At 28.2% G+C, this 26,250-nt stretch overlaps 2 protein-coding genes across 2 annotated transcripts; one reads left to right on the top strand and one right to left on the bottom strand.

Moving 5' to 3' along the window:
• Window positions 1-9,380: 9,380 nt before the first annotated feature.
• Window positions 9,381-10,715, top strand: LOC118044308 (mitogen-activated protein kinase kinase 9). Its single transcript, XM_035052557.2, has one exon. It carries the CDS (start codon window positions 9,567-9,569, stop codon window positions 10,530-10,532), a length of 966 nt encoding a protein of 321 aa, XP_034908448.1. The 5' UTR covers window positions 9,381-9,566; the 3' UTR covers window positions 10,533-10,715.
• A 6,475-nt stretch (window positions 10,716-17,190) lies between these two features.
• LOC118044309 (homeobox protein knotted-1-like 12) lies at window positions 17,191-21,989 on the bottom strand. The gene is made up of 4 exons (XM_035052559.2): window positions 21,759-21,989; window positions 20,876-20,983; window positions 17,555-17,714; window positions 17,191-17,429 (listed from the first exon to the last, which is right to left on the bottom strand). Exons 1-4 carry the CDS (start codon window positions 21,900-21,902, stop codon window positions 17,413-17,415), a joined length of 429 nt encoding a protein of 142 aa, XP_034908450.1. The 5' UTR covers window positions 21,903-21,989; the 3' UTR covers window positions 17,191-17,412.
• Window positions 21,990-26,250: the final 4,261 nt, after the last annotated feature.

A 26,250-nucleotide genomic window follows, 5' to 3' on the forward strand; every position in this document is an offset into this window, starting at 1 on the left:
TTTAACATATTATTAAAAAAACATTGAATATAAATAAAATGAAAAATACCAATAGTTAGGTATTGAAAATGAGTTGCTAGTATAATACTTAGATGATAAAAAAAAAAAAAAAAAAAAAGTATGTCGGAGACTCATAATTACTCTGCCTTCAACATTACCTTGTCGCTAGAAAGAGCTCGCTTAAATGGTTATATTGCTACTATAAAAGACTAGATGATGACACCAAAAGAGATTCAATGCACTGTAAGAACAATGACTCAGAAAACAAACCAAATAAATATCATGATATGGCCATCTAGTTATTAGATTTTATCAATTAATTTAGTCTTATAAAAACAAGATTTTATCTATAAAAAAACTAAATTTAACAAAAAAACAATAAATAAAACGATTTTAGATAACCTTGATTATTTATTAATCATTTAATTCATGAAATTTTAGACTTAAACCTAACAAAAAAAACTTAATTATAATAAATTTAATGTTAAAAAATAAAATCATATACCCTCGTGTTAAAGCATATTACATGTTTATTTGTATAATTCACATCAAAATAGTAAAAAAGGAAAAGAAAAACAGAGACACACATGTGATTTATAGCGATTCAGCAAACTTTATTTTTATTATACAAAGAACAAGGGGGGAAATCCAATCATCTAATCCCATTATTCCATTGACACGTCTTCTTATATCACCATGAGATGATGGAGTCCTGCCACTGTCAAAATCACCCGTAATTGATCTCGAAAGTCGAAACTGCATCCCCGTCATTGCTTGCATCATTCATGACGTTATATATATATATATATAATTATCCTCTCCCACTCTGACGTGACTTCTTCCATTCAAATTCATGCTTTTTTTTTTTTTAATCTTCAATTTATTGGAAAGACAAAACTAAAAAGAAACAAAAGAGAAAACAAAGACAAGGAAACATGATAAATATTTTAAACATGAATTAATCTTTTTAACTTGTAATTCTTAAAATTTTAAATCTAAATTGAATGAAAAAACTTAATTTCCAGTTAATTTAATGTTACAAAATGAAATTAAAAAAGACATTAATTTCAAGAATTTGTTAAATAAAAAAAATAGTAATTAAAATAATAAGAATCAATTTTGATAGGAAAGAAAATTGAAGGGGAATGAAATTGTAAAAAAATTAATTTAAAAAACATCTCAAATAAAAATAATAATAATAAAAAAAAATAAAGACCAAAACCAACAAATAAAAAATCAAAAGAGAATGCATTTAAAAAAATAATCAATTATATAGATTATTTCAAATTAAAAAAAAAATTAATAAAAAAATAGTAATCAAATATGAAGAAAAAATAAATTGAAAAGTTGGTTTGAAAATATAAAGAGTTAAGCATGAAAATCAAGGTTGAGAAAGAAAAAAAATAAAAATTATTACTGTCAAATATGAAAAGTTAGTCAAGATGATTTGAATATTGTTTTAAAAACAACTGTTTGACCATCAATAATTGTTGCACGAATCACTAAAAAAAATCATGTTATAGACTCATCATCGTCCAAATAATATAGGATTAACTTATTTGTTGATGTGTGTAATGCATGTGTTAATTATTTTTTTATTAATATTTGGTTTTAGTAAATGATTAAATTTTTTCTAAATCAACTTGATTGTAACAAAAAAAACACCAATATAAAAAGGATGAAAAAGCCCTTAAATGGCAGTAAAAATACTAAATGTAAGGGTATTTAAATCATTTTTTGAAAAATAAAAAAGATGGATACACCATTAAATGCAAGTTTAATATTTATTTTTTTGTTTTTAAGAGTTTTTTCAATCATTTTACTATACTAATTTTTTTTTTAAATGAACTGACTCTGATCAATCTGACAATAGACCAATGGATTCTTATGAAAAGACCGAATTGTCCCCATTAACCAGTTCGAAGTTTTTACAGTGATCTATAATTACATTGTTCCAGTTATTAATAACGTGTCTGTTTCTCGGTAACTTCGCCAGGAAATTCAATTTTTTTTTCTAATTAAATTTTGGAATGTTTTTGCTTTAGAGTGTGTTTGGTATTGTGGTAGCTGTTGTGGTTGTGGTTTAAAAAAAGTTGTTTTATAAAAAGTGCTTTTAGTTGAGTTTGGTTTGAGAAAATTGGTGTTTGGTTAAAACTGTGGTTGAAATTGAAGTTGAAAAAAAAGTAATTTAATGTGTTTGGTTAAGAATACTTTTAAAATTGAGGTTATAAAATAATTTTAAAAAATATATATTAGTACTTATGATTTTTAATTTAAATATTGTGAATTTAACTATTGCTATTATATCATGAAATAAATCATACTTTATATAAATATAATTTTTATTATTCCATAAAACCATTTATAATTCCATTACGTACGAGATTCATTCAACAAAAAACTACAGTTTTCATAATATTTTTAGCATGTAATAAAATTAGATAAAATATTATCAGGTATAAAATTAACTCTAAACTAATTTTTAAAAAAATATATTAAAAAACTAACACACTAAAAAAAAAAAAAAAAAAAAAAAAAAAAAAAAAAAAAAAAAAAAAAAAAAAACACAACGCAGGCAGTGAACAGTGCAAGAGAATTGCACTGTTCACTCTTCCTTGAGTGAACAGTGCAACTCCCAGCACTGTTCATATCAACTGTATTAAAAAAATAATGTTCATGTAATTACACTGTTCATTGAACAGTGTAATTACATGAACAGTAGAGAAAAAGCATGAATTAGCTGCTTCTCATTTCTCGCGTTAGAAACGCAGATTTTAAGTGGGACCCATGAACAGTAAAATGTTTTTTTTTTAACCAAACGGCTACTGCATTCCCAAACGGACTGTTAGTAGTCAAATACTTGTTTTTTGGACCTTCGCAGTTGATCGGGCGTTTTGTTGGTGAGAGATCGAGTCGATGCAGTCTTAGGAACTCTTTGAACAGAGTCCTTTTTTTAGGATGGTGAATATCCTCCCTCCTCTTTTCAGGTCCCTTAACTAATTTCTAGCATGATTTTTCTCCCATTTGTTCTTCATTTGAATGGTTGAATAATCGACATTTGAACATTTATTCAAGTCTGCATTATTTCTTCTCTGTGCCACAGAATCATGAATATGCAAGTCTGAACCATTAATTTCTTGTTTCTGCAACTGCTGTGTACGTTAACCTATGATTTCTGGGGTCATGAAACTGAATAATATAAATTATATTTTAAAATTTTAATTAAAAATTTAAATTATTGGGTTAAATTAGTTCTCTAACATGATATCAGAGTTTTGGTGATCAAGTAGTCATGAATTTGAATCTAATCATCTTTATTTATTTGAGAAAAATCAATTATAAAATAATATAAATTTATATAAAATTTCAAATTTAAAATTTTTTTATTTAAAGTAGTGTGTTAGAAAATAATATAAGCTATTATAGATATTTTTCTTAATTTAAAATCAAATAATATTGGTGTTGTATTAATGGGTGACAGCTTGATGATACAAGAAGGAAGTTTTTTAAAAGCAACAGGAAAAATTGCTCAGATACCAGTAAGTAAGGCGCATTTGGATTGTGTTATAAATATCCTGGCTAAATCCATTGATGATTGAGGTGCAATTTCATCTTTTGAATCTCGGTTAATTTCATATACAAGAAGGTCCCACGTTGGCTTGTAAATTTTGAAATTTGGGGCCTCCTTTAAGGGAAAAGGAAGAAGAAACAAACTGGTCTCCCGTTGATCCAATCAACCCAGAAGGCAAGAGGGACCTGCTGCTGTAAGAGACAAAGAAATGCCCCATTTTCTTCAATTCCCCTGTCGAGGAAGCAATCATGAGTGTATATCTACCATTCAACTTCGTACAATTCAGCTAAAATGGTAGCTTGTATTACACATAGATTGGTATTACAGAAACGTTTCAATGTGATGAAGAGGGATTTGAAATCTACACAACAAGTTTTGAGTTCGAGTCGAAATCTACATAACAAGTTTTGAGTTCGAGTCAGTACATTTCTTGTAAAAACTTAGGAAAATTAAAATTTTATTTTTTATCTTAATCCACAAAGTATGGTTCCTAAAAAATAGAGTTTCCTCGATAAAAAAAAAAAAAAAAGTATTACAGAAACAAGTTGACAGGTGAAAGTTGCTGCATCTCTGCAAATTATCTCTGGCCATTAATGGAGTCCGCTTGGCCCTCATTGTCCTAGTCAGATGTTTAATGCGGAGCGCCGTAGAGAGTTGAATTTTAAGATAGAATTCCATCGTAGGAACGTCGGCAGAAGGAACAGCTCATGGAAAGAAACCTGGAAAGGATGAAGATAAAAGTAATTAAAGCTAACAAACATATTTTTTAGAGATAAAAAAGTCAAAATTTTTCATTTTTAAATACCCATTATATTTCCATTAAATATTAATATAAATATAAAAAATATTTATTAATTATTAAAACTAACAAACTTGATCACCCTTTATTTAGAATAATCACCAGATCTTTCTTGATGATGAGTCCTGCTGAAATTCGCTTTCATTGTTATTATTAAACCTAGTTGATCATGTAAATTTACGAGATCCAATAAATAAAATATGTATTTCAGTTGATTTAAGCTAAGAATTTTTTTTTAAAAAAATAAATAAGGTCGTTTTGGATGTAAAAATAATAGATGCATATTGACCTAATTAACTTAATAATAAATTCAACAGTTATGTTAATTTTATTAAAGTATATTTTCGGTTTTTTTCCATGGAAAGCCACGGCAAGATGGTACGTCCAAATGGGCAACAAATTGTGGGTTTCAACAAGAATTCCAATAATTTAAGAAAAAAAATATTTTTTATTTCTTTAACGTAAGTAATACTTCTTATTAAATTATTGAAATTAAATTGAAGAAAACTGAAAAAATCCATGTGGTCTTTGTTGTGCTAAATTACAAGAAAGTTGGAGAGACAAATTGACCCGAGACTTGAGAAAGATGAAAGAATATTTGTCACATGATTAATTAACATGTGTTTTTAGCATACATTTGCTCCCTTCTAGTCTTCTAGGAATTTGCTTATTTTCAAATATTTGGCGCCGTTTTAAGAATTTTTATTTCACGTTTTACAGGAGTTTTTTTACATTGAAAGTTTGAAGCATTTTAAATAGTTTTGACATGCTAATATTAAAAATAATTTTTTAAAAAATATATTATTTAGATATATATTAAAAAAACATTAAAAAACAATTATTACTATAATTTCAAATATTTTAAATTCATGTGACGTAGAACTACGCTATTCCAGGGTTACTCTTGAAACCTCGAACCAAAAATGATTAATAAAAGTCTTAGGGATACCAATTGTATTTTTTTATTTATTTATTACAATGAAAATAGATATAAGGGAAAGAAAAGAGTAAAACTATTTGACTTATTCGTATGGTAAATTAAATTTTATTTCGATAAATCTTCTTATTATAAACAACTTATTACATCTATAATTTCAATATATATATATATATATATATATATATATATATATATATATATATATATATAACTTGTGTAGTTTTTAGAGGATTGTTTTAATTAATACCGTTCAATTAATATAAAATATTTAATTTGTTTTCATAGCTCGCGTGTTTTCCTTGATAAAACTTGATCATGTAGGCTCCGTTTGTTTGCAGGAAAGTGAATTTTTTTTTGGAAAGTGAATTCCGGGGAAAGTGAATTCCTGGAAAGTGAATTCCGGGAAAGTATTTTCCGATGTTTGGTAGTGTTATGGAAAATAAACTGGAAAACACTTTCTAGTGTTTGGTTATGTCATGGAAAATGAGCTGGAAAATAACTTATTAATATTTTATTTTTCTCAAGTTTATTAAAATAATGAGGAACAAATCTTACAAATTAAAAAAGTTGAATGAGAATGAAATTAAAAAAAATATATAATTTCATAAATTATCTTAAATAAAACAAATAATAATCAAAATAATAGGGATCAAATCTAAAAAATTAAAAAAAAATAAAAATGAAGAAATTAAAATAATAATAATCAACATTTCATAAATTATTTCAAATAAAATAAGTAACAATAAAAAGAATGAGAATCAAATTTGATAAATAAAAAATTTCAATAAAAAAATCATAAGAAAAAAGCAAATAACAATTATAAAAATAAGGACCAAAGTTAATATAAAAATAAAATTTTAAGAGATGAAATTGAATAATAAAATATATATAGCAATCAAAAGTTTGAGGATCAAATTTGATATAATCAGCAAACAATGACATTTCTAAATTTTTCACAACTTCCGGAAAGTGTTTTCCCCTCAAATTTTTCAGGAAAACACTTTCCTGAAAACCAAGCCAAATTTTCCTTTTACTGGAAAGTGTTTTCCATTGACCAACTTTCCTACTGGCAAACAAACACAAAAAAGTTTGAAAAGTGCTTTCCCGGAAACCACTTTCCGGAAAACAAACACAGCTAAAAGGAAAACACTTTCCTGAAAACCAAGTCAATTTTTTTTTTGACTAAAATTGACTGGAAAGTGTTTTTCGTTGACTAGAAAGTGTTTTCCGCTGACCGGAAATTATTTTCCGTTGACCAACTTTCCTACTAATAAACAAACACAAGAAAGTTTGAAAAATGATTTTCCAAAAACTACTTTTTAGAAAACAAACAAGCGTAAAATCATTAATAAAAGTTCATCATAAATGAAGGAGGCATAAATGGACCAGATTAGGTGCCTTGATTACCTAGCTTCGTCTGTCCTTTCCTCCCATAGTTTTTGTCCACTCTTGTTTTGAGAAGCAAGAAGACCATTTTAATGGCGGTGACAAAAGGGAATCAGTTACGTATTTCCATTCCATAGATGTTGATGACTTGATGGAGACCATGGAGGTCTCATTTTTACATCCATTTCGTAATTCAACATCAAATATTATATAATATTGTATGTTTGATATTATTATAATTTTAATATAAAGTTATCATTTGAAAAGATAATTTTTTCTTTAAACCGAAGTTTTCAAAAAGAGAATTTTAAGTGAGGTTTATACAAGCTATATAAGTTACGTATTAATTAACTAAATATTTTTTAAAATTTATAATTAAAACAAAACATAAATTATAGTACCACTTCACTTTATAAAAACAAACAAAATCTAAACTATTTGTTTTTATATTTTAATTAAATTATTTTTTTATGTTTTTAGAATATTTTAATATGTTGATATTAAAAATAAATTTAAAAATATATATTATTTTAATATATTAAAAAAAACCTTTTTAAAAACAACTGATATGACTTAAAACACTGGACTCTAACTTGAAATTGGAAGAAAGAGGGAAGAACAGTCACCATGGAAAAGAAGCTGAAAACAAACAAAAATAATTCTTAATTTTTCTATACAATAATATAAAAATTTTCTTATAGAAATGAGTGATGCCAGATGTGCATCATTATCATCGTTGATTTTATATAAATCGTCGAAACTCCGAGTCATGAAAGATGCATTTAAACGGCTGGATTCAAGTTACACAATATGCCTATACTCTATAGATAGCCGCCTCTGTCAGCATCTTCAACGGAAAAATGCAGCAGCTTCTGATACTCTTCCATGCTCAAATCAGTCAGCAAGCAGATCTTTGTGCACGGGCTTTGAAAAATACACCACCTATTTGACCCATCATCTGCAGTAGCTCAGATGTTTTTTTTTTTTTTTTTTTAATTATATATGTAATTTTTTTTATTATATATTTCAATGTTTATATAATTCAATTCTCGATTTCTTTTTTACATTCGCAACCCAATTGTAGAATACATTTATAGTATATTAACATGAAGGATTTTATTTTTTATATTTTTTTATTATTTTAATATACTAATATTAAAAATAAATTTTTAAAAAATAAAAAAATTCTTTTTGATATATTTAAACCACTCTCTAATAGACTTTTAATCACCTCTTAAAAAGATATTTTGAGTAACTGAAGGATAGTGTTGGTTAAGGTAGGAATGCTCTTCTTAATGCATAGTGCCTGTAAAGAGTTGTGGTTGCATAAATTATGTGGTTGCACAAGCCCTTTATATATTGATGTTAAAAATAAAATTTTTTAAAAAATTATTTTAATATATTTTAAAATAAAAATAATTAAAAAAAAAAAAACTCCAACTACAATCCGAATAATTTCTAGTCACCTGGGTGGTTAAGTTGCCACCATGTTGAACCTAATCCATTATTAATGGCAATAACTTCCAATTTGGCCAACTTGGTGCCGGCTCCACGAGGACCACGACATTTAAGAGAATCCCAACCTTTAACCAATTCTATGTCCCAATACAAGTATCTACCACTGTTCATATGTTATATTCATGGGTCCATTTGCATTATTATGCTTGTTTGTGTAGTCCTTATGCAGGCATCCCTTGATCACTTGCAGGGAAGGTGAGATGCCTTCTGCTTAGTCTTGCAGATTCTCTTCTCTGGAGATTTGGAATATCCATTGAAGAGGTGAGCAGCTTGTGATAATTCTTAGAAAAATGAGGGGAAGGTAAGCACTTTGGCTGCTTCTGGTCTATCCGGATTAGTTTACGCGCACCTCAATTAATCCTTCGAGACCTTGAAGTTAACGATTATATATATATTTTTATTGATCTTAAAATTTATGATACTCGAATTAATGATTTATAAAAAACAAATCTAAAATCTAAATTAAAAAATATAAGATATTCATTCTATCGGGTATACCCTTATTAAATTATTCCTACTTATACTCAGATTGATGTTTTTTGGTTATCTATCAAGTAGTTTGAAATATTTGGCATCTACACAAATCGATACTTCAAGGTGTTCACTACGTGACAATTACATTATAATCATGGTGTTAAATCTTACTTTTAATCAGCATATATAATATTAATGATTCTGTTGCATCACATATAAAATACTTAAAAATTTAAATATTTATAAATAAACATACACAATAAATACCAAACATTTTATCACATCATATGATGTCTCGTAAGATAGTAATAGAATAAAATAAGAGTTTTTTGAGAGTATAATTATGATTTTTTAAATATTTTTTATTTAGAAATATATTAAAATAATATTTTTTTATTTTTTAAAAATAATTTTTGATATTAATATATTAAAATGATCTAAAAACACTATAAAATTATTAATTTAAAGTAAAAAAAAATATAAACACTTTTAAAATATAAAAATAAATAGGCCTGAAAAATCATATATCTCAAAATGATGGCAATTGTTTTAATAATAATAGAAAAAAGAAAGAAATACCATGAAAAAGAAAACAAAATCAAAAGACTGGCTACTTGGTCACGAGAAGATAAGAAATGCATACAGTCCACTTAAAAAAACATAGCCACCATTATTGCGATCATCACTCTCCAACAAAAGCTCTTTTCAATTTTAAAACCCCACCACGTCCTTCCTTCCTCCCCCTATCCTTCCACCATCCTTCCTAAAAAATCTTCCACGTGCTTCAACTCTTTCCACTTATATAACAAGCCCTCCGTCTCTTCACCTCCTCCTAACCTTCCCGGAAAAAAAAAAAAAATCATATTCCTCTTCAGCTAATGGCCCTTGTCCGTGAACGCCGACAGGTTAACCTCCGTCTCCCCGAACTCTCGGACTGCCGCCCCCGCTTCCCTCTACCTCTTCCCCCCGCCTCCACCATCAACAACAACAACAACACCACCTCTACCATATCTTGCAATGATATTGAAAAAATACACGTGCTAGGCCATGGCAACGGTGGCACGGTATATAAAGTACGTCACAAGAGAAACTCACAAATTTATGCACTTAAAGTTGTTCATGGAGATAGTGACCCATTAGTCCGCCGCCAAATTTACAGAGAAATCGAGATTCTCCGCCGTACAGATTCCCCCAACATCGTTAAGTGCCATGGGGTTTATGAAAAACCATCCGGGGACATAGCGATTACGATGGAGTACATGGATTTAGGCACACTCGATTCACTTCTGCAAAAACATGGTACTTTCAACGAGTCCAAACTGTCGCATGTTGCAAGTCAGGTTCTGAATGGTCTTAGCTACTTGCACGCCCAGAAAATCATCCACAGAGACATCAAGCCTTCAAATCTGCTGGTTAACAAGGACATGGAAGTGAAGATTGCTGATTTCGGTGTCAGTAAAATCATGCAGCGTACGTTAGATGCCTGTAATTCGTATGTTGGTACTTGTGCTTACATGAGTCCGGAGAGGTTTGATCCTGATACCTACGGTGGCAATTATAATGGTTATGCTGCTGATATCTGGAGCCTGGGGCTTATTTTATTGGAGCTTTATTTGGGCCATTTTCCATTTCTTCCTCCGGGTCAAAGACCCGATTGGGCTGCTCTTATGTGTGCTATTTGTTTTGGGGATCCGCCTAGCTCGCCGGAGGGAGCGTCGGAGGAGTTTCGGGACTTCATTCAGTGTTGCCTGCAGAAAGAGTCTGGTAAGAGGTGGACAGCAGCTCAGCTGTTGTCTCACCCTTTTGTATGTAAAGTTCCAAGATCCGATTTAGTGGACTTGTGATTTGACCCGAACGCCCAGTTAAATTTGTGGGTTGGGAGCATAATTTTGAGTCTTTTTGTACAGACTTCTGGAATCTGGATTTGGGATTTTCTTTTGTACATTCTCTTAATCTGAATCTTTTGTAGCTCTGTTCCATTAAGCAATAAATCTGCTCTTCAACATGAAACTTATTATTATTATTCATTTTCTTGTTCTTTACATACTTTATATTTTCATTTTTGGTTCATCTACACCGGTAATAATTTTTATTTCTTGAAAATGTTAATCATGATATCAAATCGTTACTTAGATAATAATATAAGATATAATTGTTACTCAAATAATAATAATATAAATTATATCTTAAAATTTTATTTTAAAATTTAAGTTGTGTTTAGATAATTTTTTAATATAGTATTAAAATTTTAATAATCAAGTAGTCATGAATTTAAATTTTATTATTTTTATTTATATAATTAAAATTAAATATAAAGTAATATGTGACTGTTCTTTGAAATTTCATGCTAAAAATTAGTTATTATTCGTGCATTTCTTAACATAATAAAATCACCACATTGGCAATCAAATTAATTTTTTTAAGGCCGATGCCCAGGTTGTTTTTTTTTTTTTTTTGTATAACAATAAATAGACTTAAAAACCCTTAAAAGTTGGATTTTCTTAAGATTGTAGGGATATTTTTGAATTTTCATTTTTTTATGTTATTTAATAAATATAAATATTATTAAAAAAAAGTTACTGATGCTTGATTATGTTTTTTATATTTTTATTTGTTTTAGTTGAGATAATTTTTTTAAAAAAATATCACCCTTTTTAAGTGTTTTTTTACTTATTTCATCCTTTTTTTCATTTTTAATCAAACTGTTAATGAGATTTCACGGCTGACATATCAAGAAGAACTTTCATAACTTGAATATTTTTTTAATAGAAAAAAATAAAATCCAAGATCTTTTTTTTACTTGTTTTCATTTTGGTGTAAAGGACAGGATCTTTTGAAATTCTTTCTCGTAAGAAAACAACTGGAAGAATCCAAGACTTGTTTTCTTTTTCTTTTTATATTTTGGAAAAAAGAAAAAAGAAGTATATAATTTTGAATACTTATAGAGTATTTCGGTTTTTTATTTTTTTTTCAAGGTCTTTCTACAAAACATGGTCACGTTTTTTTGGGGTGAGCAGATCTTGGTGACTACTCTTGAGATCATGGCTGTGGGCCCCAAACATTCTTTAATCCCATTAATTTTCACGTGCACTTTGATAAACTATTGGCTTGCAAGCCTATCTAAATCGTGATAAGATTTGTGATTTGTCCTTGAAGAATTCTTTAATACGTTGTTTTCGCCTGCTTCTTTTTGTGTTTTTAAAAAAACTTGGCCCGGCCAGCATATTAACCTGAAACTTGATTAATCCGGAGATGAAATTGGATTAAGTTTAAAAAAAAATAAAAAAAAAAGTTAAAAATACGGGTGATTTGATGGGTTAATTTGGTAATTTAGTTAACCTAGCAAAATCCGTTACAATTCATTGACTATTTATTTTTTTAACTAAAACGATATTATTTTGTTTTATAAAAACATTAGGGTTGACTCGAGTGATCTGATGACCCGATCAAAATCCTGAGACCCGAGCAAAACCTATGACCTCGGTCTTGAGCCGGGTCGACCACTGAGCCGGGTTTAAAAACTTTGTTTTTAAAAACACTTCTGAAATTATTTGATTTTTTTATAACTTTTTTTATTTTAAATTAGTTTTTTACGGTTTTATATTTGCTTTAATATTCTAATATCAAAAAATATTTTTAAAAAAATATTTTAATATATTTTAAAATAAAAAAATACTTTAAAAATAATTATTTTTTATAATTTTAAAATATTTAAATTTAGTTGGTTTCACTGTCTATTCCGAGCAAGATGCACAATCTTCACGTCACATCGCATGTTTCTTTGTCTAATTTTTCTTTGGATAAACATGAGATATTAATATAAATTATAATTTAAAATATTATTTAAACATTTAAAATTTTTTAATTGATATAATATCAGAATCATCAAGTGATTATAAATTTAAATTTTATTATCTATACTTTTTAAATTAAAATTAATTAATAATATAAGATAATATATACTTATTTAAATTTTAAAACTTTTAAAATTTAAGCCAACAGTTCACAAAAGACATTACTTGTATAAATTAATTCTTGAGACGAACTTATCCATACGCGCATTAATGGGGTCCCGAAAATAGACTAAAAGTAATGGAAACATTTTCTGGACTGAATGGGCCCACAGAGGCCGAATAATTGATTGCATGAGGAGTCACCAAATATCTTAATAGAAGATCCTGTTCAGATGCATGAACGTCGTGACTTCACATAACACCCACTAGGCAACAAACAAGATGCTGCTAGACTGCCTGTCATCATGAAGAATGACGTCATCACCCACGACTCTCCTCAAGTAATTTTCAGCCCACAAGGCCTGAGTAGTGTAATAAAAAAATAAGAAAAATATTTAATTTTTAATTAATTCAATATTAATTTATAAAATAATTTTAATTAAAAATTCAACCAAATCAATACAAAAAAAATTAATTTTTAATTAATTAAATATTAAAACATGAAATTAAAAAAAAATAATTTTAAAAAATTCAACCCACAAAGCTATGATTCATATCATGAAAGTAAAATAACCTAATAAAAAATAAATCTAATATTAAAATATAATTTTTTTACAAAAGATTTGATTAAAAAAATATTATTTTAATTAATAATGAAGAGAGAGATGTTTTGTTTTTTTTTTTAATAATATCATTCATCAAATATAAAATGATAATATGAAATTTAGCTTTATCTCTGGAAAGTGACATTCGAAATTATATTTGAGTTCCAGAAGATGTGGAGATAAAATAGTGAAATATTGGATTAAAAAAAAAAAAAAACATGAAAGAAAGAAAGAAACACTATATTCCTGAGCATATGAAGAGTAGAGGATTAAAGATGACAATTTAACGTGTACTTTATAAATATTGATTGAACTGCTTTAAATATATGGGGTTTTTTAATAATTATTTTATTTGATGAATAATAAATAATACATAAATATTATGAAAACTGATCTAAAATTCAATCTAAACTTGACATTATACATAATAATAGAGTAATGAATACTTGAAATATAAATAAAATATAAATATTTACTTTTTTAATCAAAGAACTATGCAGGCTCAATATTATAAATATAATAGAAATTGAACTTGTGAATATTAACAAAACACTGGTGTGACTAAATCATTGTAGTCACATCAACACTAGTTTTTTTTTTTCTCTACTTGACAATTTTTTTTTATTTATAATTTTTTTAAAATTTAATTATTTAATGTTAGGTTGTTTCCTGATTTTGCCTTGTATTTTTTTTATTAAGTTATAATGGTTTTATGAATTTAGTTTTTTTTTTCTTGATTTTAACTTTAGATTTGTTACAGGTAAGGATTTGAAAAAAAAAAATTATTTTTTCTATGAATTTATCTTTATCTTAACCCATAACCCATGTTGTGGGTTTAATATGTTAACTCAAGTTTTTTTTTTATTTTTTTTTATTAAACATTGAGTTAATTTAAAATTGAGTTTTATAATTTTTTATAATTTACTTTTTATGAGATTATCTCAATCTCATGATTCATATCTAACTTTATTTATTTTTTGTTTTATTTTAATTTGGATTTTTTTAATTGTGCTCTATATTATTTTTTTAATTTTCTATTCAATTATCCAAATCTCATAATTTAGATTGCATGTTTTGATTTAATTTATTTTTTTGGATGATTTTTTTAATTGAATGCGCGCGGGCATATAATTTCATTGTCCAACAACTCAATCTTTTTTATTTCTCTTTCGATTTCATCCTTAATATTATATTATTTAAGAATTAGACTTTGTTATTTTCTTCAATTTATTTTCTATGAAGTTACTCGATATGAGGGATTTAGGCTTTTTTCTCTTTCAATTTTGATCTTCAACATCAAATATGTTAGAAATGAAATTTCATAATTTTTTCATTTTAATTTTTTAAAAAGTTATATTGATTTCATGATCAAAGTCACGAATTTAACCAAGTTAGTCCAAGTTGACTTTGGTTATTTTTTATGTTTTTTTAATTGATTTTTTTATTTCATCCTTAAATTTTATATTAGGTGGAGATTGGACTTTGTAATTTTTTTCCCATTACTTTCTATGAGATTATCCCGGTTTTATGATCTAGATCATTGGTTTGACAGGTTAATCTAGGTTGATTCAAGTAGTTTTTTTTGTCCTTTTTATACTTTAATAGTTTTTTTTAATTACATCTTTCAATACTGGATTGATTAGAAACTAACATTCATAATTTATTTTGATTTGTTTTTTATAGAATTATCACGGTTTCTTGACTCATGTTGCAAATTTGGTAGATTAAGACATGTCGATCTAATATATCTTCGTCTTAATATTTTTTAAAAAATATCATCCAATATGTCACCGTATCAATATTAAAAAGTGATGTTATCCAATATGCATTATACTTTGAGTTGATAATTATTTTTTTTATTAGAAAACATGCTAGTAAGTCATGAGTTTTTTTTTATGTTTAAAAAATTGATCTATCCCGCAACGTAGCGTGACCATTGATCTAGTTCATTGTCATTCTTAGGCTCCTTTTTGTTTTTGCTATGGAAAGCACTTTTGCAAAAAAAAAAAGATTTTTTTTGTTTATTTCAAATTATTATTTTTTTTATTTTTTTAGATCATTTTGATATGCTAATATCAAAATAAATTTTAAAATTATATAAAAAAATAATTTTAATATATATTTAAATAAAAAACATTTTAAAAAATTCACTTCTATTACAATATCAAACCAGCCCTTTATTGAAATGACCTAAGCATGGGCTGATGTGTGGTCTTCTGAGACCAGGTTCGGGCTAGTGAAAGCAAAGCTCCTCATGAGAGAAGAGCTATCTACCCGTAAAATTAGCCCAAGTTTAGCTTGAGCCAGAGGTTGACCGACACCATTGGATAGTATTTTTTTTTTTTTTTTTAACATGTTGGTATTTATATTTTAAAAATATTTTTTTAAAAAAATATTTTTTTAGTTTTTAATTAATATATATATTTTTAGTGTTTTTAGATCATTTTGATGTATTGATATAAAAAATAATTTTTTTTAAAAAATTAAAAAATAAAATTTTAATATATTTTCAAATAAAAAAAATATTTTATAATCATACTTCCAAACAGTTATTTAATCCGTCATGTGAGACCAACATTCTTTGCTGTTTTTAGACTCATTTATGGATAGAGGACAATCCTGATGATACTAGGATTTTTTTAATTTATTCATTAAATCAAAATACTTTTATATACTGAAACTATTTTTGTTTTGAATGACCGATTTTTATTGATCTTTTTCTGGAGAGGTCCAGAAAATGCTCTATGCAGCAATTAGAATACCCGAGCAGGTGCAAAGTAGAGCTCAGCCATACAGTTTATTCTTCCCGGAGCAAATACAGTTCAGGTAGGCAAAAATAATTCTTTTGAATTTTGCTGATATCCTCGTAGTTGGTAAATCTACTCTGATGCTGATATTTATTTTTAAATTGCTTGGGGTCAACACTAGGTGGATTTCACTGTCATACTACTACTATTTGCTGGAGGAAAAGAAAAAGACTGTAAGAACAAAACAAGAATAGCTGCTTATTAGAAAAAAACAAAAAACGAGAATAATTCACCTGTTCATAACCAGATTTCGATTAAATTGATTAGACTTGTCACTTGGAGGAGAATGTTTAAAAACTCGCTCCACCTCCTTATAGCTTTTGCCCTTTTCTTCTACTTATTCAAGGCCTCATTTCAAGTTGTTAATTCAAGAAGCAGGGCACTCTTCTTCATTCGCATAGAAGGTGATCGATTTTATTACTTGTTCCTTGGTTAAAGCATTCATACTGTGAGCTATGGGAATTGGTTCTCTGAATTTCTGATGTCATTTAGCTAAAACTATATCGTTTATAGAGACTGTGATTTCCACACAGAATCTCTCTGCAGGCAGGTACGAGGTAGGAAAAACTACTAAAATATTACTCCTTGCCTCCAGAATTTATACTTTTCAGTTTGTGTTTCGCAAGACTTGTGGTTACTCTGCTATTTTCTTCCTCCTGAATAAAAGAGAGAACCATAATTTGCCTTTCTTTTGTATTCTTTTAAAAGCCATCTTTCACTTCTACTGTATAACTGTTTTGGATTTCTGCACTCTGTGCATCATTGATGTTCGACTACAGGTCTGCACCGGGGTTATGATGCATGGATATTTGAAGAGCTGAAGGATTTCATGAAAATGCACAACTTCTCGTCAGTAGAAGATTTCAGAGGGTAATTCTTATCGAAGATTGTGTTCTTCCCCTCCAATTGAATGAATTGGTCTAGCATTAGCAGCATTGTTAGGGTTACTGTATCTTTTTAATTAATTGAAAACAGCGATTTATTAATAGATTCAAAACAAAAAGCTGAGTTTGTTTATGTAGATTCCACCATTCACTCCCATTCCGGCAAGAGGATGCTGCTCAAGCATCTGCATCTCTTGCCGGAGACCAAACACTTGAAGGAATTAAAGACAGAATTAAAATAGCACATGCAGAAACACCTACTGGCACATAATTTCAACTGGTTTAGGATATTTGACATGTTTTACACTTATAATAACTAATATGATGTTGTTCTAACATGCAAGTCACAAAGAGAACTGCTTACAATAAGCACTTACTTAAAACTCAATGGGTGCACCATGACCTAGCTAGTCATTTCTAATTTCCCCAAAAAGAAATAATCCTGCTCTCTGTTCTTTCTGTGGTCCATTTTGCTCTAGTCAATTCTTTCTCCTGCAGAAGAATATGTCCAGAGATGAAACACTATTTAGTAGTTTTATATACCAATAAAACATTATTTTTCATAGCTAGCTTGGCAACATAACAGAGACCATAATGGGACGTGTGAAGTAGCTCACCGGAAGATGTAGTGGAGGTGGAGTGTTCAGCGGTGCTCTTGGAATGGGTTCTTGTGAGCTCTTTAAGCTGTAAGTGCATGCTGTTGATGAAAGCTACTGTTTCTTGCTGAGGTTCCTCCATTGCTTCCTTCAACTTGCTCAGTGCAAAGCAGTATGCTTCCTGCATTTTGCCTCAACATTATGACGATCAAGACCACTAAACCAGGTTCAGATGCATAAACCAGGTTCAGATGCATATCTTATCAAATTGATCGCTTAATCCAAAAGATATAATTAGCTGAGTGCGTAATAATTAAATCCTTAAGAAGGAGTAGCCAGAATTTGAACTGATCCTAAGACGAAGTTATAGAAGCCCTACTACGCTATAAAATGATTAGTTAGTAAATCCAAATGCTTAAATTATTCGGTGAAAACAAAAATAAATTCTTAAATCATACCATATCGTTATGTGCCATTGTATAAAAGCAAGAACTAACCAAAAAAAAAAAATTACAAATGCTGCCTCTTCAGCTGATCAATTGAAAAGGTCTTCTTGATTTGTATGATATTATGAAATTTATTATATTACATGAAATATTATAATTTTTTTTATATAAATTTATCCAGCATAGCATATTTTACGTTATCATATGTATGTTGACCTAGTCATATAATATATGACTAGGTTACATGTGATAATATAAAATATATTATATATTATACAGAATAAATTTATATAAAAAAATTACAATATTTTTTATATATAAAATAACACATTCCATAATATATAATATCATTTTTCATTTTAATTAAATCGGAGCAATGATTTAAAGGAAATTCTTAGCTCTCTGAGATATGTAAGAGTATAATAGTTGATCCATAAATTATCAAAAATCGGATTGACCTTTCCAAGAATTTCGAGTTATTTCAAATTCAAATCGGGCTGGATTTTGGATTGAAAATACTAAATTCATACTCCTATTTTTATGAATGCATTTGAGTCGTCTTCATATTTATCACCTTTCTATATGAATAAAATTTCAGAAAAAGGATAAGGATCATTTCAGAATATTTGATCTTCTCATCAACCTAGAACTGATTCAAATCAAAGCAAGTTTTTTTATTTTATATATATATATATATATAAAATTTAATTATTTAATTTTTCATATAGATATAATAAAATATAAATTCAAGTTGGATGCCATTAATCATTTAAGATAGCGATTTCAGTATGTATACTTTAATTTATAAGAGAGTAATGTTAAATATGACCAGCTAAATTTTAGCGTTTGATTTTGGATCATTTAAGACAGAAGTAATCCGTTGAAAAGACATCACAACATGATTCTATGTAATGATAATAATTGGAATTTTTCTTTACTAACAGCTGACATAATTTGGAGGAGTAGAGAAATTAATGAAACAAAATCAGTAAGAAAGTTTCGAACTCATACATTCTTCTTACTTCTCTTGGATTTATATTCACACATTTCTTAGTTTCCTTCATCAAATATATAGCATGCAATGCATTTTTTTACTATATATATATATATATATATATATATTATACAGGTTAATATGTGTTGCTTTTACTTAATAGCATCATATTATAAAATAATAAATCGATAATGGAGCCTTATTAAAAAAAAATTAATTGAGAAGTTTTTTAATATAATATTAAATTTGTTTAATTAAATATTTAGGAATTTGAATTTCATCATTTTTTTTATATTTTATAATTTCGTCTAACCAAATAATTTTTTTTTTCATATTTTTAATTTGGTTTGTCATTTATTAATGGATCTGGAATCCCAATAATATTTCTTTGATTATAATGAAAAAAAATCAATTAAAACCTATAAATTCACAAATTTGTCCTTCAGTTTAATCTTCTAAACATTTTTCCCTATAAAGGGAGGAGAGTCTTTTTAAAAAAGAGCTTTTATTTATTTATTTATTAAGATAATGGTTAAAACTTTGTTATCGGGTCCATACTATTTTATTAAGTAAAATAGTTAATTTAAAACTTAATAATACAGTAGTGAGTCAAAAGTTTATAAAATGTTGTGTGGTTATGAATAAAGAGTACTTATAAGGCCATTAGTGAATATTGATATATTTGAACTCATGAGCTGTCAAATCTTCTTTAAAATGATGCCCAATTGGAAGTCCCGAGGTACCTACTAGAATAAAAATTAAAAGTGGCAACTTATAAAATAAAAATTAAAGTGATTTTTATTTAAAAATAAATTATATATTTTATTTTATAATAGGATATCAAAATCATTAAAAATACTAGTATTTATTTGGTAACACAATGAAAAAAAGTTTTTGCAAAAGTATTTTTAATTAAAAATATATTAAAATAATATTTATTTCTATATATTTTTTTTAAAAAATTATTAACATCAACATATCAAAATCATTAAAATAACACATAAAATAATATTAATTTAATGTTATTTTTATCTAAAAATAATTTTTTTAAAAAATTTGAATTATAAAAACAAACAATCATTAAAAATATTTTTTAAAAAAAAATGTTACCTTGTAGTAAATATTACAATAAATTTTAAATAATATATTTTTCTTTAAACAAATTTCATATTCGCAGTAATGTTATCAGCCCTACGTAACAATTAAACTATATTTAATTTGATTTTTCATTCTCATTCTTCATTTCAATTATTCTTTAGTTCCTATCAATTGAATATCTATAAAATTAGAATATAATTTTTCATTTTCATTTCAATCATTGCATTATTTTCTCTGTACCAATCATCCCCTAAGTTCATTACCTCAACCTAAGAAGACTAATTTAAGATAGTTTTTTTCACGGTTTGGTTTGAAACTTCACATCAATGACTACAAAAAGAAAAAAACATATCCCTTCAATGATTACATGAGATCGATCTGGCTGCCATGCGCAGTGTTAGAACAGTCCCAACTTCAAGATATCGTTGTCTGTAAACTAGAACAGACTAACATAGACAGAATCTAGTCTTGTCTTATTATTTTCATTAAAAAAACTCAGTCTCGTCTTTTCAAAATGATCTTTTAAACCTGGTGATGTGATTAAAGCAACTAGTCTAGTCATTCCATGTTGGATTTGACTAATGACTTATTATAAGAAAGAGTGTGACTCACCTACACACAGCAAGGGAATGCGCGTTTATTTTCTAGAACATTTACCCTAGTTCTTTGCTGTCTGTCTTCTAAAGGAAATACATATCTGTGTGTCTGTCTGTGTGTCGATGTCTCTGTGTGTGTGTGTGTGTCTGTGTGTAAGAGAGGGAGAGGGAGAGGGAGAGGGAGAGAGAGAGGGCTCTAGTTTTTTACCATGAAACTGTCTAGTTCTGGCTGACTGAGGGAGCTTGGATTGGGAAATTGACAGGATAAATTCGGCCTCACCCTAGGGATTCGGTCAACATCACCAATGGTACCAACCTGATATGTCAAAAGCAAGAAGAAACAGTGCAAATCGTATTCAAATCTTTGATTTCATATAGAAAAAATTAAGGAAGAATGACATGTATTGCTTTCATTCATGCATATGCACGAGTCCTATGCATTAGAATCTGACCACTGTGATCTTTGGAGCAGAACTAGAAAAGAAAATGCAGCCTCTGAAAATTAATGATATGTGTAGGATTCTGAATCCTCATCAATATATGGGGACATTATATATATTCTTTTATTTGCTATTCATATCTGCACAATTTGATGAATCTTGTATATGTGCTTCAACTTCAAACTCTTGAAACTTGCTAGCATCACACTACCATGTTTTGGAATTTTCATCAGTACAAAAAAGGAAGGAAAAAAAAACAACAAAAAAATGGATCATGAAGCTCAAGATCATGTTGTAGAGTTTTCCCGTTTGTGTTTTGCCGACCAAGTGTAATGTTCTAAAGTGTTGGTTGGTGCTATCTTAGCCACTTAACATTGCACTCTTGACAACACCATAAAAATGTAGAAGGAAAAACATAATCTGATACGCACATTAACATGATTTTGATACCTCATCAAGATCACGATCAAATTAAATAAAGTTTGGTAACACTGCCATAAATATAGTTGAAATTAATGAGGCAAAAGTTGAGCTACTTGTGCTGAGAAAAAAATAACTTCACAAACAAATTTGAATTAACCTCTTAATGCTTCTGATATAATTTTACATCACACAGTGCACACAAGAGAGAGAGAGAGAGAGAGAGAGAACCTTCAAACAGTCGATGTGAGTTTGGACCAAAAGTCCATACAAAGGATGGCTAGAGATTCTCTTCTTGAGAGCCTCAGCTTCTGCAGTGTCAACTAAGAGATCATCATCTTTCCCAACAGTATTGTTCATGCTGCTACTCTCCATTTTTCCTCCAAAATATAGGACCTCAAACCCTTTGGCGCAAACTAATAATTTTATCTGTTTACCACATTTGTTCAAATTTATGAAGCCCACCTCCAACTATTAGCGGTAAAACAAGGGAAGCATCAGGACTGTTGCTCCCATTTTTTGGATTGACCCATGCATGCAAAGGTATCAGTCAGAGAACACTGGACTTTTTTGCTTAATCTCATCTGTCTTTTTACATGTATGAAAGTTACGGTTCAAGGGTTTCTCGAATAATGGGAGCTTTGATAGTACATTTTCTGTATATGTAGCCAGTGCCTTCTTCGTCTTTATCTTTCCCTTTGTACTGCTCATTCTCCCACTTTTTCTAGCAGAACATCCAAATTCGTTACTGTTTTAGTGTAATGGAAGGACTCTTTTTATTATCTGTATAGTTTTGTTCACATATGAGCAAAGAATGTTTTGGAACTGTTCACCTTCCATAGGAGAATTGACAGCTCAACCTGTGCTTACTACACATTCTAGGCAGTGAATAGTTAAAACACATGAAGCTCTAGCAAGAAAGCTTGGCAAAGAGTAACAGATATTGGGCCACCCATGTACTGTTCCATCTCTCTCTCAGAGCGTATTATAGTATATTGAAAGGCTTGAATATATTTAGGAAAAGTGTATTATTTTGTGATGTAATATCTGCATTAACTATTTAACTATTGTACTGTGTGTGTGTATATATTGACTAGCTAATAAGTTAAGTTTTCTATTATTTTTAATTTGGTATCAGAATTATTACATTAAATTTTTTTTTTTCTCTAATAGAGTCTTTGTTTTAGCCTATGGTGCAGACTTCTTCTTCTCCCCCTGCTCTGGAAGCTTTCTCTACTATTGTTGTGAATTTTCATATTTTTTTCTTCTCTCTCTACTTTGGAATCTTCCTTTACTACTGCTATGCAACCTTCCCCTACTGCTGCCGCCGTGACTCTTGCCACCATAGAGGCTTCAATTGCAATCATTGTTTTCCTAATCAATACCCATTAAGTTATTTCTTTGAAGCTTACAAACACAAATTATTTTTATTAACGAATGCAGATAAAGCTGTATCCTCTTGGATAAGGTGTTTTTCTTTTTGTTGATGGCTCTTTGCCGTGTCCTCCTCCTCCTCACATGGTTGTTGATGATGGTTCTTCTTTTGAAGTCAATATTTTTTTTTCATTGGAAACAACAAGACCAACTTATTCTAAATGCACTGCTTTTTTCTTTTTTAATGGATGTACTGCATCTTGTTGTCGATTGCCAAACCTCGCATTGTGTTTGACACACTCTTAAGCAAACCCTCGTTTATCCATCTAATTCTTGCATTATGCAACTTCATAGTTTTTTTCAAAATCTTTGTTCGGGTGATAATTCGATTACTATATTTATACAAAAGCAAAGGCATTGTTTGATGAATTAGCAACTATTGGTTGACCAGTTTCTCTAGGGGATTTTAATTTGTATGTGTTTTGTGGTCTTCGGGGTGAGTTCAAGGACTTGGTAACAAGCCTCGTGACCAAGCAAAAACCTCTTTCTTATGCTGATCTTCATAGTCATCTTTCTACTCATGAGTTCATTCATAAGACCTCTCTTTAATCTATGGGTATTGTTGTCACTACTCTTTTACTGCCCACGCCAGCTTATCCACCATCATCTCATGTTGCTCAATGTTAGACCTCTAGTTTGTATAAGAATAATTATAATTTCAGTTGTGGTAGAGGACGATCTTATGGAGATTAGCTAAACAATTATAACAACAATCGTAATAACACTAATATCAGGTTTGATTTTTGGGGTTTCAATGGGTCTTCAAACAACGACTAAAGGCATGGTGATTGGCAACAAAACCAACAAAATAACAGCTCTTCATAGTGGTCTAATGTCAAGTGCCAACTATGCCAAATCTTTGGTCATTCAACCTTTATTGTTCTCAACTTCAAAGCCATGAACAACAACCTAATGTCAATCTTGCGCTCAACAATGTTTCCTCAATAAATTATGTGGATTGATTTCTTGATAATAGTGCAAATCAACATGTACGTCACATCTGATCTTGCAAATCTAACAATGTCCAAACCATATTTCGGTAATGATTACTTGCATATTGGTGATCGTAAGGGCTTTTCTATATCTAATACTGAGCATACTAAGTTATATACATCAAAATGTACCTTCACTTTATCTAATTTTCTTCATGTACCTATATTTAAAAATCATTGTTCTCTGTTCAGAAATTTTATCTTGATAATAATATTTATTTTGAATTTCATCCATTTATGGTTTATATTAAGGATCTCAACACCAAAGTATTGCTCCTTTCCAGTTACAGTAAAAATGGTTTTTATATTTTGTCAGAGTTTTATATCACATCAATTCCTTAAAGTTTATTAGTCTCCTTATGGATCTATGTTATCGCCGATTGATTCATCCAACTTACCATATATTAAAGAATAAATTTTAAAAATATATATTAAAAAAATAACAAAAAAAATCCAGGCAAAAGAACCCCATCAAAGGATAAAGTTATATATAAAAAAATAAAAAAAAATAAGATAAAAAAATAAAAAGAATCAAATACAAAGAATCTAGACACAGGCCTAAGCGGCGCAGCACGGCTGAACCTGTTTCAAGCCTGGGCCATTTTTTTTTCGCCAAGTCGTTCTCTCCTTTTTTTTTTTTTTTTTTTTTTATCATTTGTTGAAAAAAGTATAATAGATGAAGGATCATCTATCACATGCATCGAATATAAATTTCATCACCGAGAATTAAACTCGCGACCTCATCTCTCCCTAGAGCACTTCAGCCACTCATGCTACTCCACAATGTTTGTTGTCAAATGATTAAAAATATATATTAACTAGGTTCTTTATTGATATGACCAGTTCAACCAAACTATTTTTTTAGTTGTTAGTATAATTACTTGTCTTTTGTACTCAATAGTGCCAACATTTATGTTAATTTAGCCAACTTTTTTTTTTTTTTTTTTGATGTTTTGGGCTATTAGCATAAAAAAATTAATTTTTTTGATAAAATAACATAGCTACAAAAAAATTTTTTGGTAAAATAACATAGTTTGTGCTAGTAGTGATTTTAAACACTATTAAAAAACATGATTTTAAGTAAATATTTTGTTTCAAAAAAAAAATTGCTTTTTATATGTCGTGCTAGGAAATGCAAATGCTACTGATTAAAACACTAATGGCCCCTACATTTAATTGCTTTATTAAAAGGAATTACTAATCGTGTTTGTCTTGGTCTATTTCCAACAAATGAGGACAGTTAAGCTATTGTCATTAGAACAATAAAGTGATTTATCATAATATTATGAACAATATAATTATAAATTTTGTATCTTAACAATCTAAACGTTAAACTTTCTTATCAAGTTTATTCTTAGCTTAAAACTTTCATTTCCACAAAATGTTTAAACACTTATGGAGACTTAATCCATGGAGTTTTTTCACTTAAAATTGACCTTTCTAGTTGACTAGTACTAATATAGTATATATATATATATATATATATATATATATATATATATATTAAACATAGCATAAAAACTATATTTTTTTCAATGTTTCTTTTCTTATAATTGATGTGATTTTAAAATAGCTTGTAATCAATTTTTCTTTTGGATTTATGATGAATCACATAATAGCTACATTTTTTTTTTCATTTCTTGTTTTTTATTTTTTTTTATCAAGCATTTTATAATAAAAAATTCTTTTGAATTTAAGGTGAATTACATAATAACTTCAATTCTTTGGTTAATGACAGTTGTAAATCCAAGAATTCAACAATATTCAAATTAAAATTAAACTCAACAAAAAATTATGCTATTTTCGTTTTCATGATGACCTTTAAAATTTTGATTTTGAATTTTAGTGCTCCAAATTATATTTGAGAAAAAAATATTTGAATCTCAACTTAACCAACTCAAAAAATCACATAAAAACAATGTTATAAATATACTAAAAACACTAAAATTAATTGCAAACTCATAATTAACAAAATAATACAACATAAGACTTATAATTAACAAAACAATAGAACATAATATATTAATAACATACAAGCAAGTCTATCCATTTGAATCTACGTCATTTGCTGGATTGGGCCGAGTTCATTAATAACATATAAACAACACAATTGTTATATTTAAGGATGTCATGGTTCTAAACCATAATCTCATAAATTATCACAATTTAAAATTGCAATATTCTTAAATGTTATTTTACCAAGATTTTTATATTATTGTGCTAATTTTTAAAAAATAACTAAATTTTTAGTGCACCACCGTTGCGACAATAACTGGACTTGTGCATCAGAGCCCCAT

This window comes from Populus alba, chromosome 12, assembly GCF_005239225.2.
Source record: "Populus alba chromosome 12, ASM523922v2, whole genome shotgun sequence".
NCBI lineage: Eukaryota > Viridiplantae > Streptophyta > Magnoliopsida > Malpighiales > Salicaceae > Populus > Populus alba.

Coding starts and splice junctions, on each gene's coding strand:
- LOC118044308 (XM_035052557.2), top strand. CDS start 9,567: ATGGCCCTTGTCCGTGAACGCCGACAGGTTAACCTCCGTCTCCCCGAA.
- LOC118044309 (XM_035052559.2), bottom strand. CDS start 21,902: ATGGAGAGTAGCAGCATGAACAATACTGTTGGGAAAGATGATGATCTC. Junction 20,984..21,758: donor CTCACATCGACTGTTTGAAG/GTTCTCTCTCTC, acceptor TTGACATATCAG/GTTGGTACCATTGGTGATGT. Junction 17,715..20,875: donor CAGAACTAGACAGTTTCATG/GTAAAAAACTAG, acceptor GGCAAAATGCAG/GAAGCATACTGCTTTGCACT.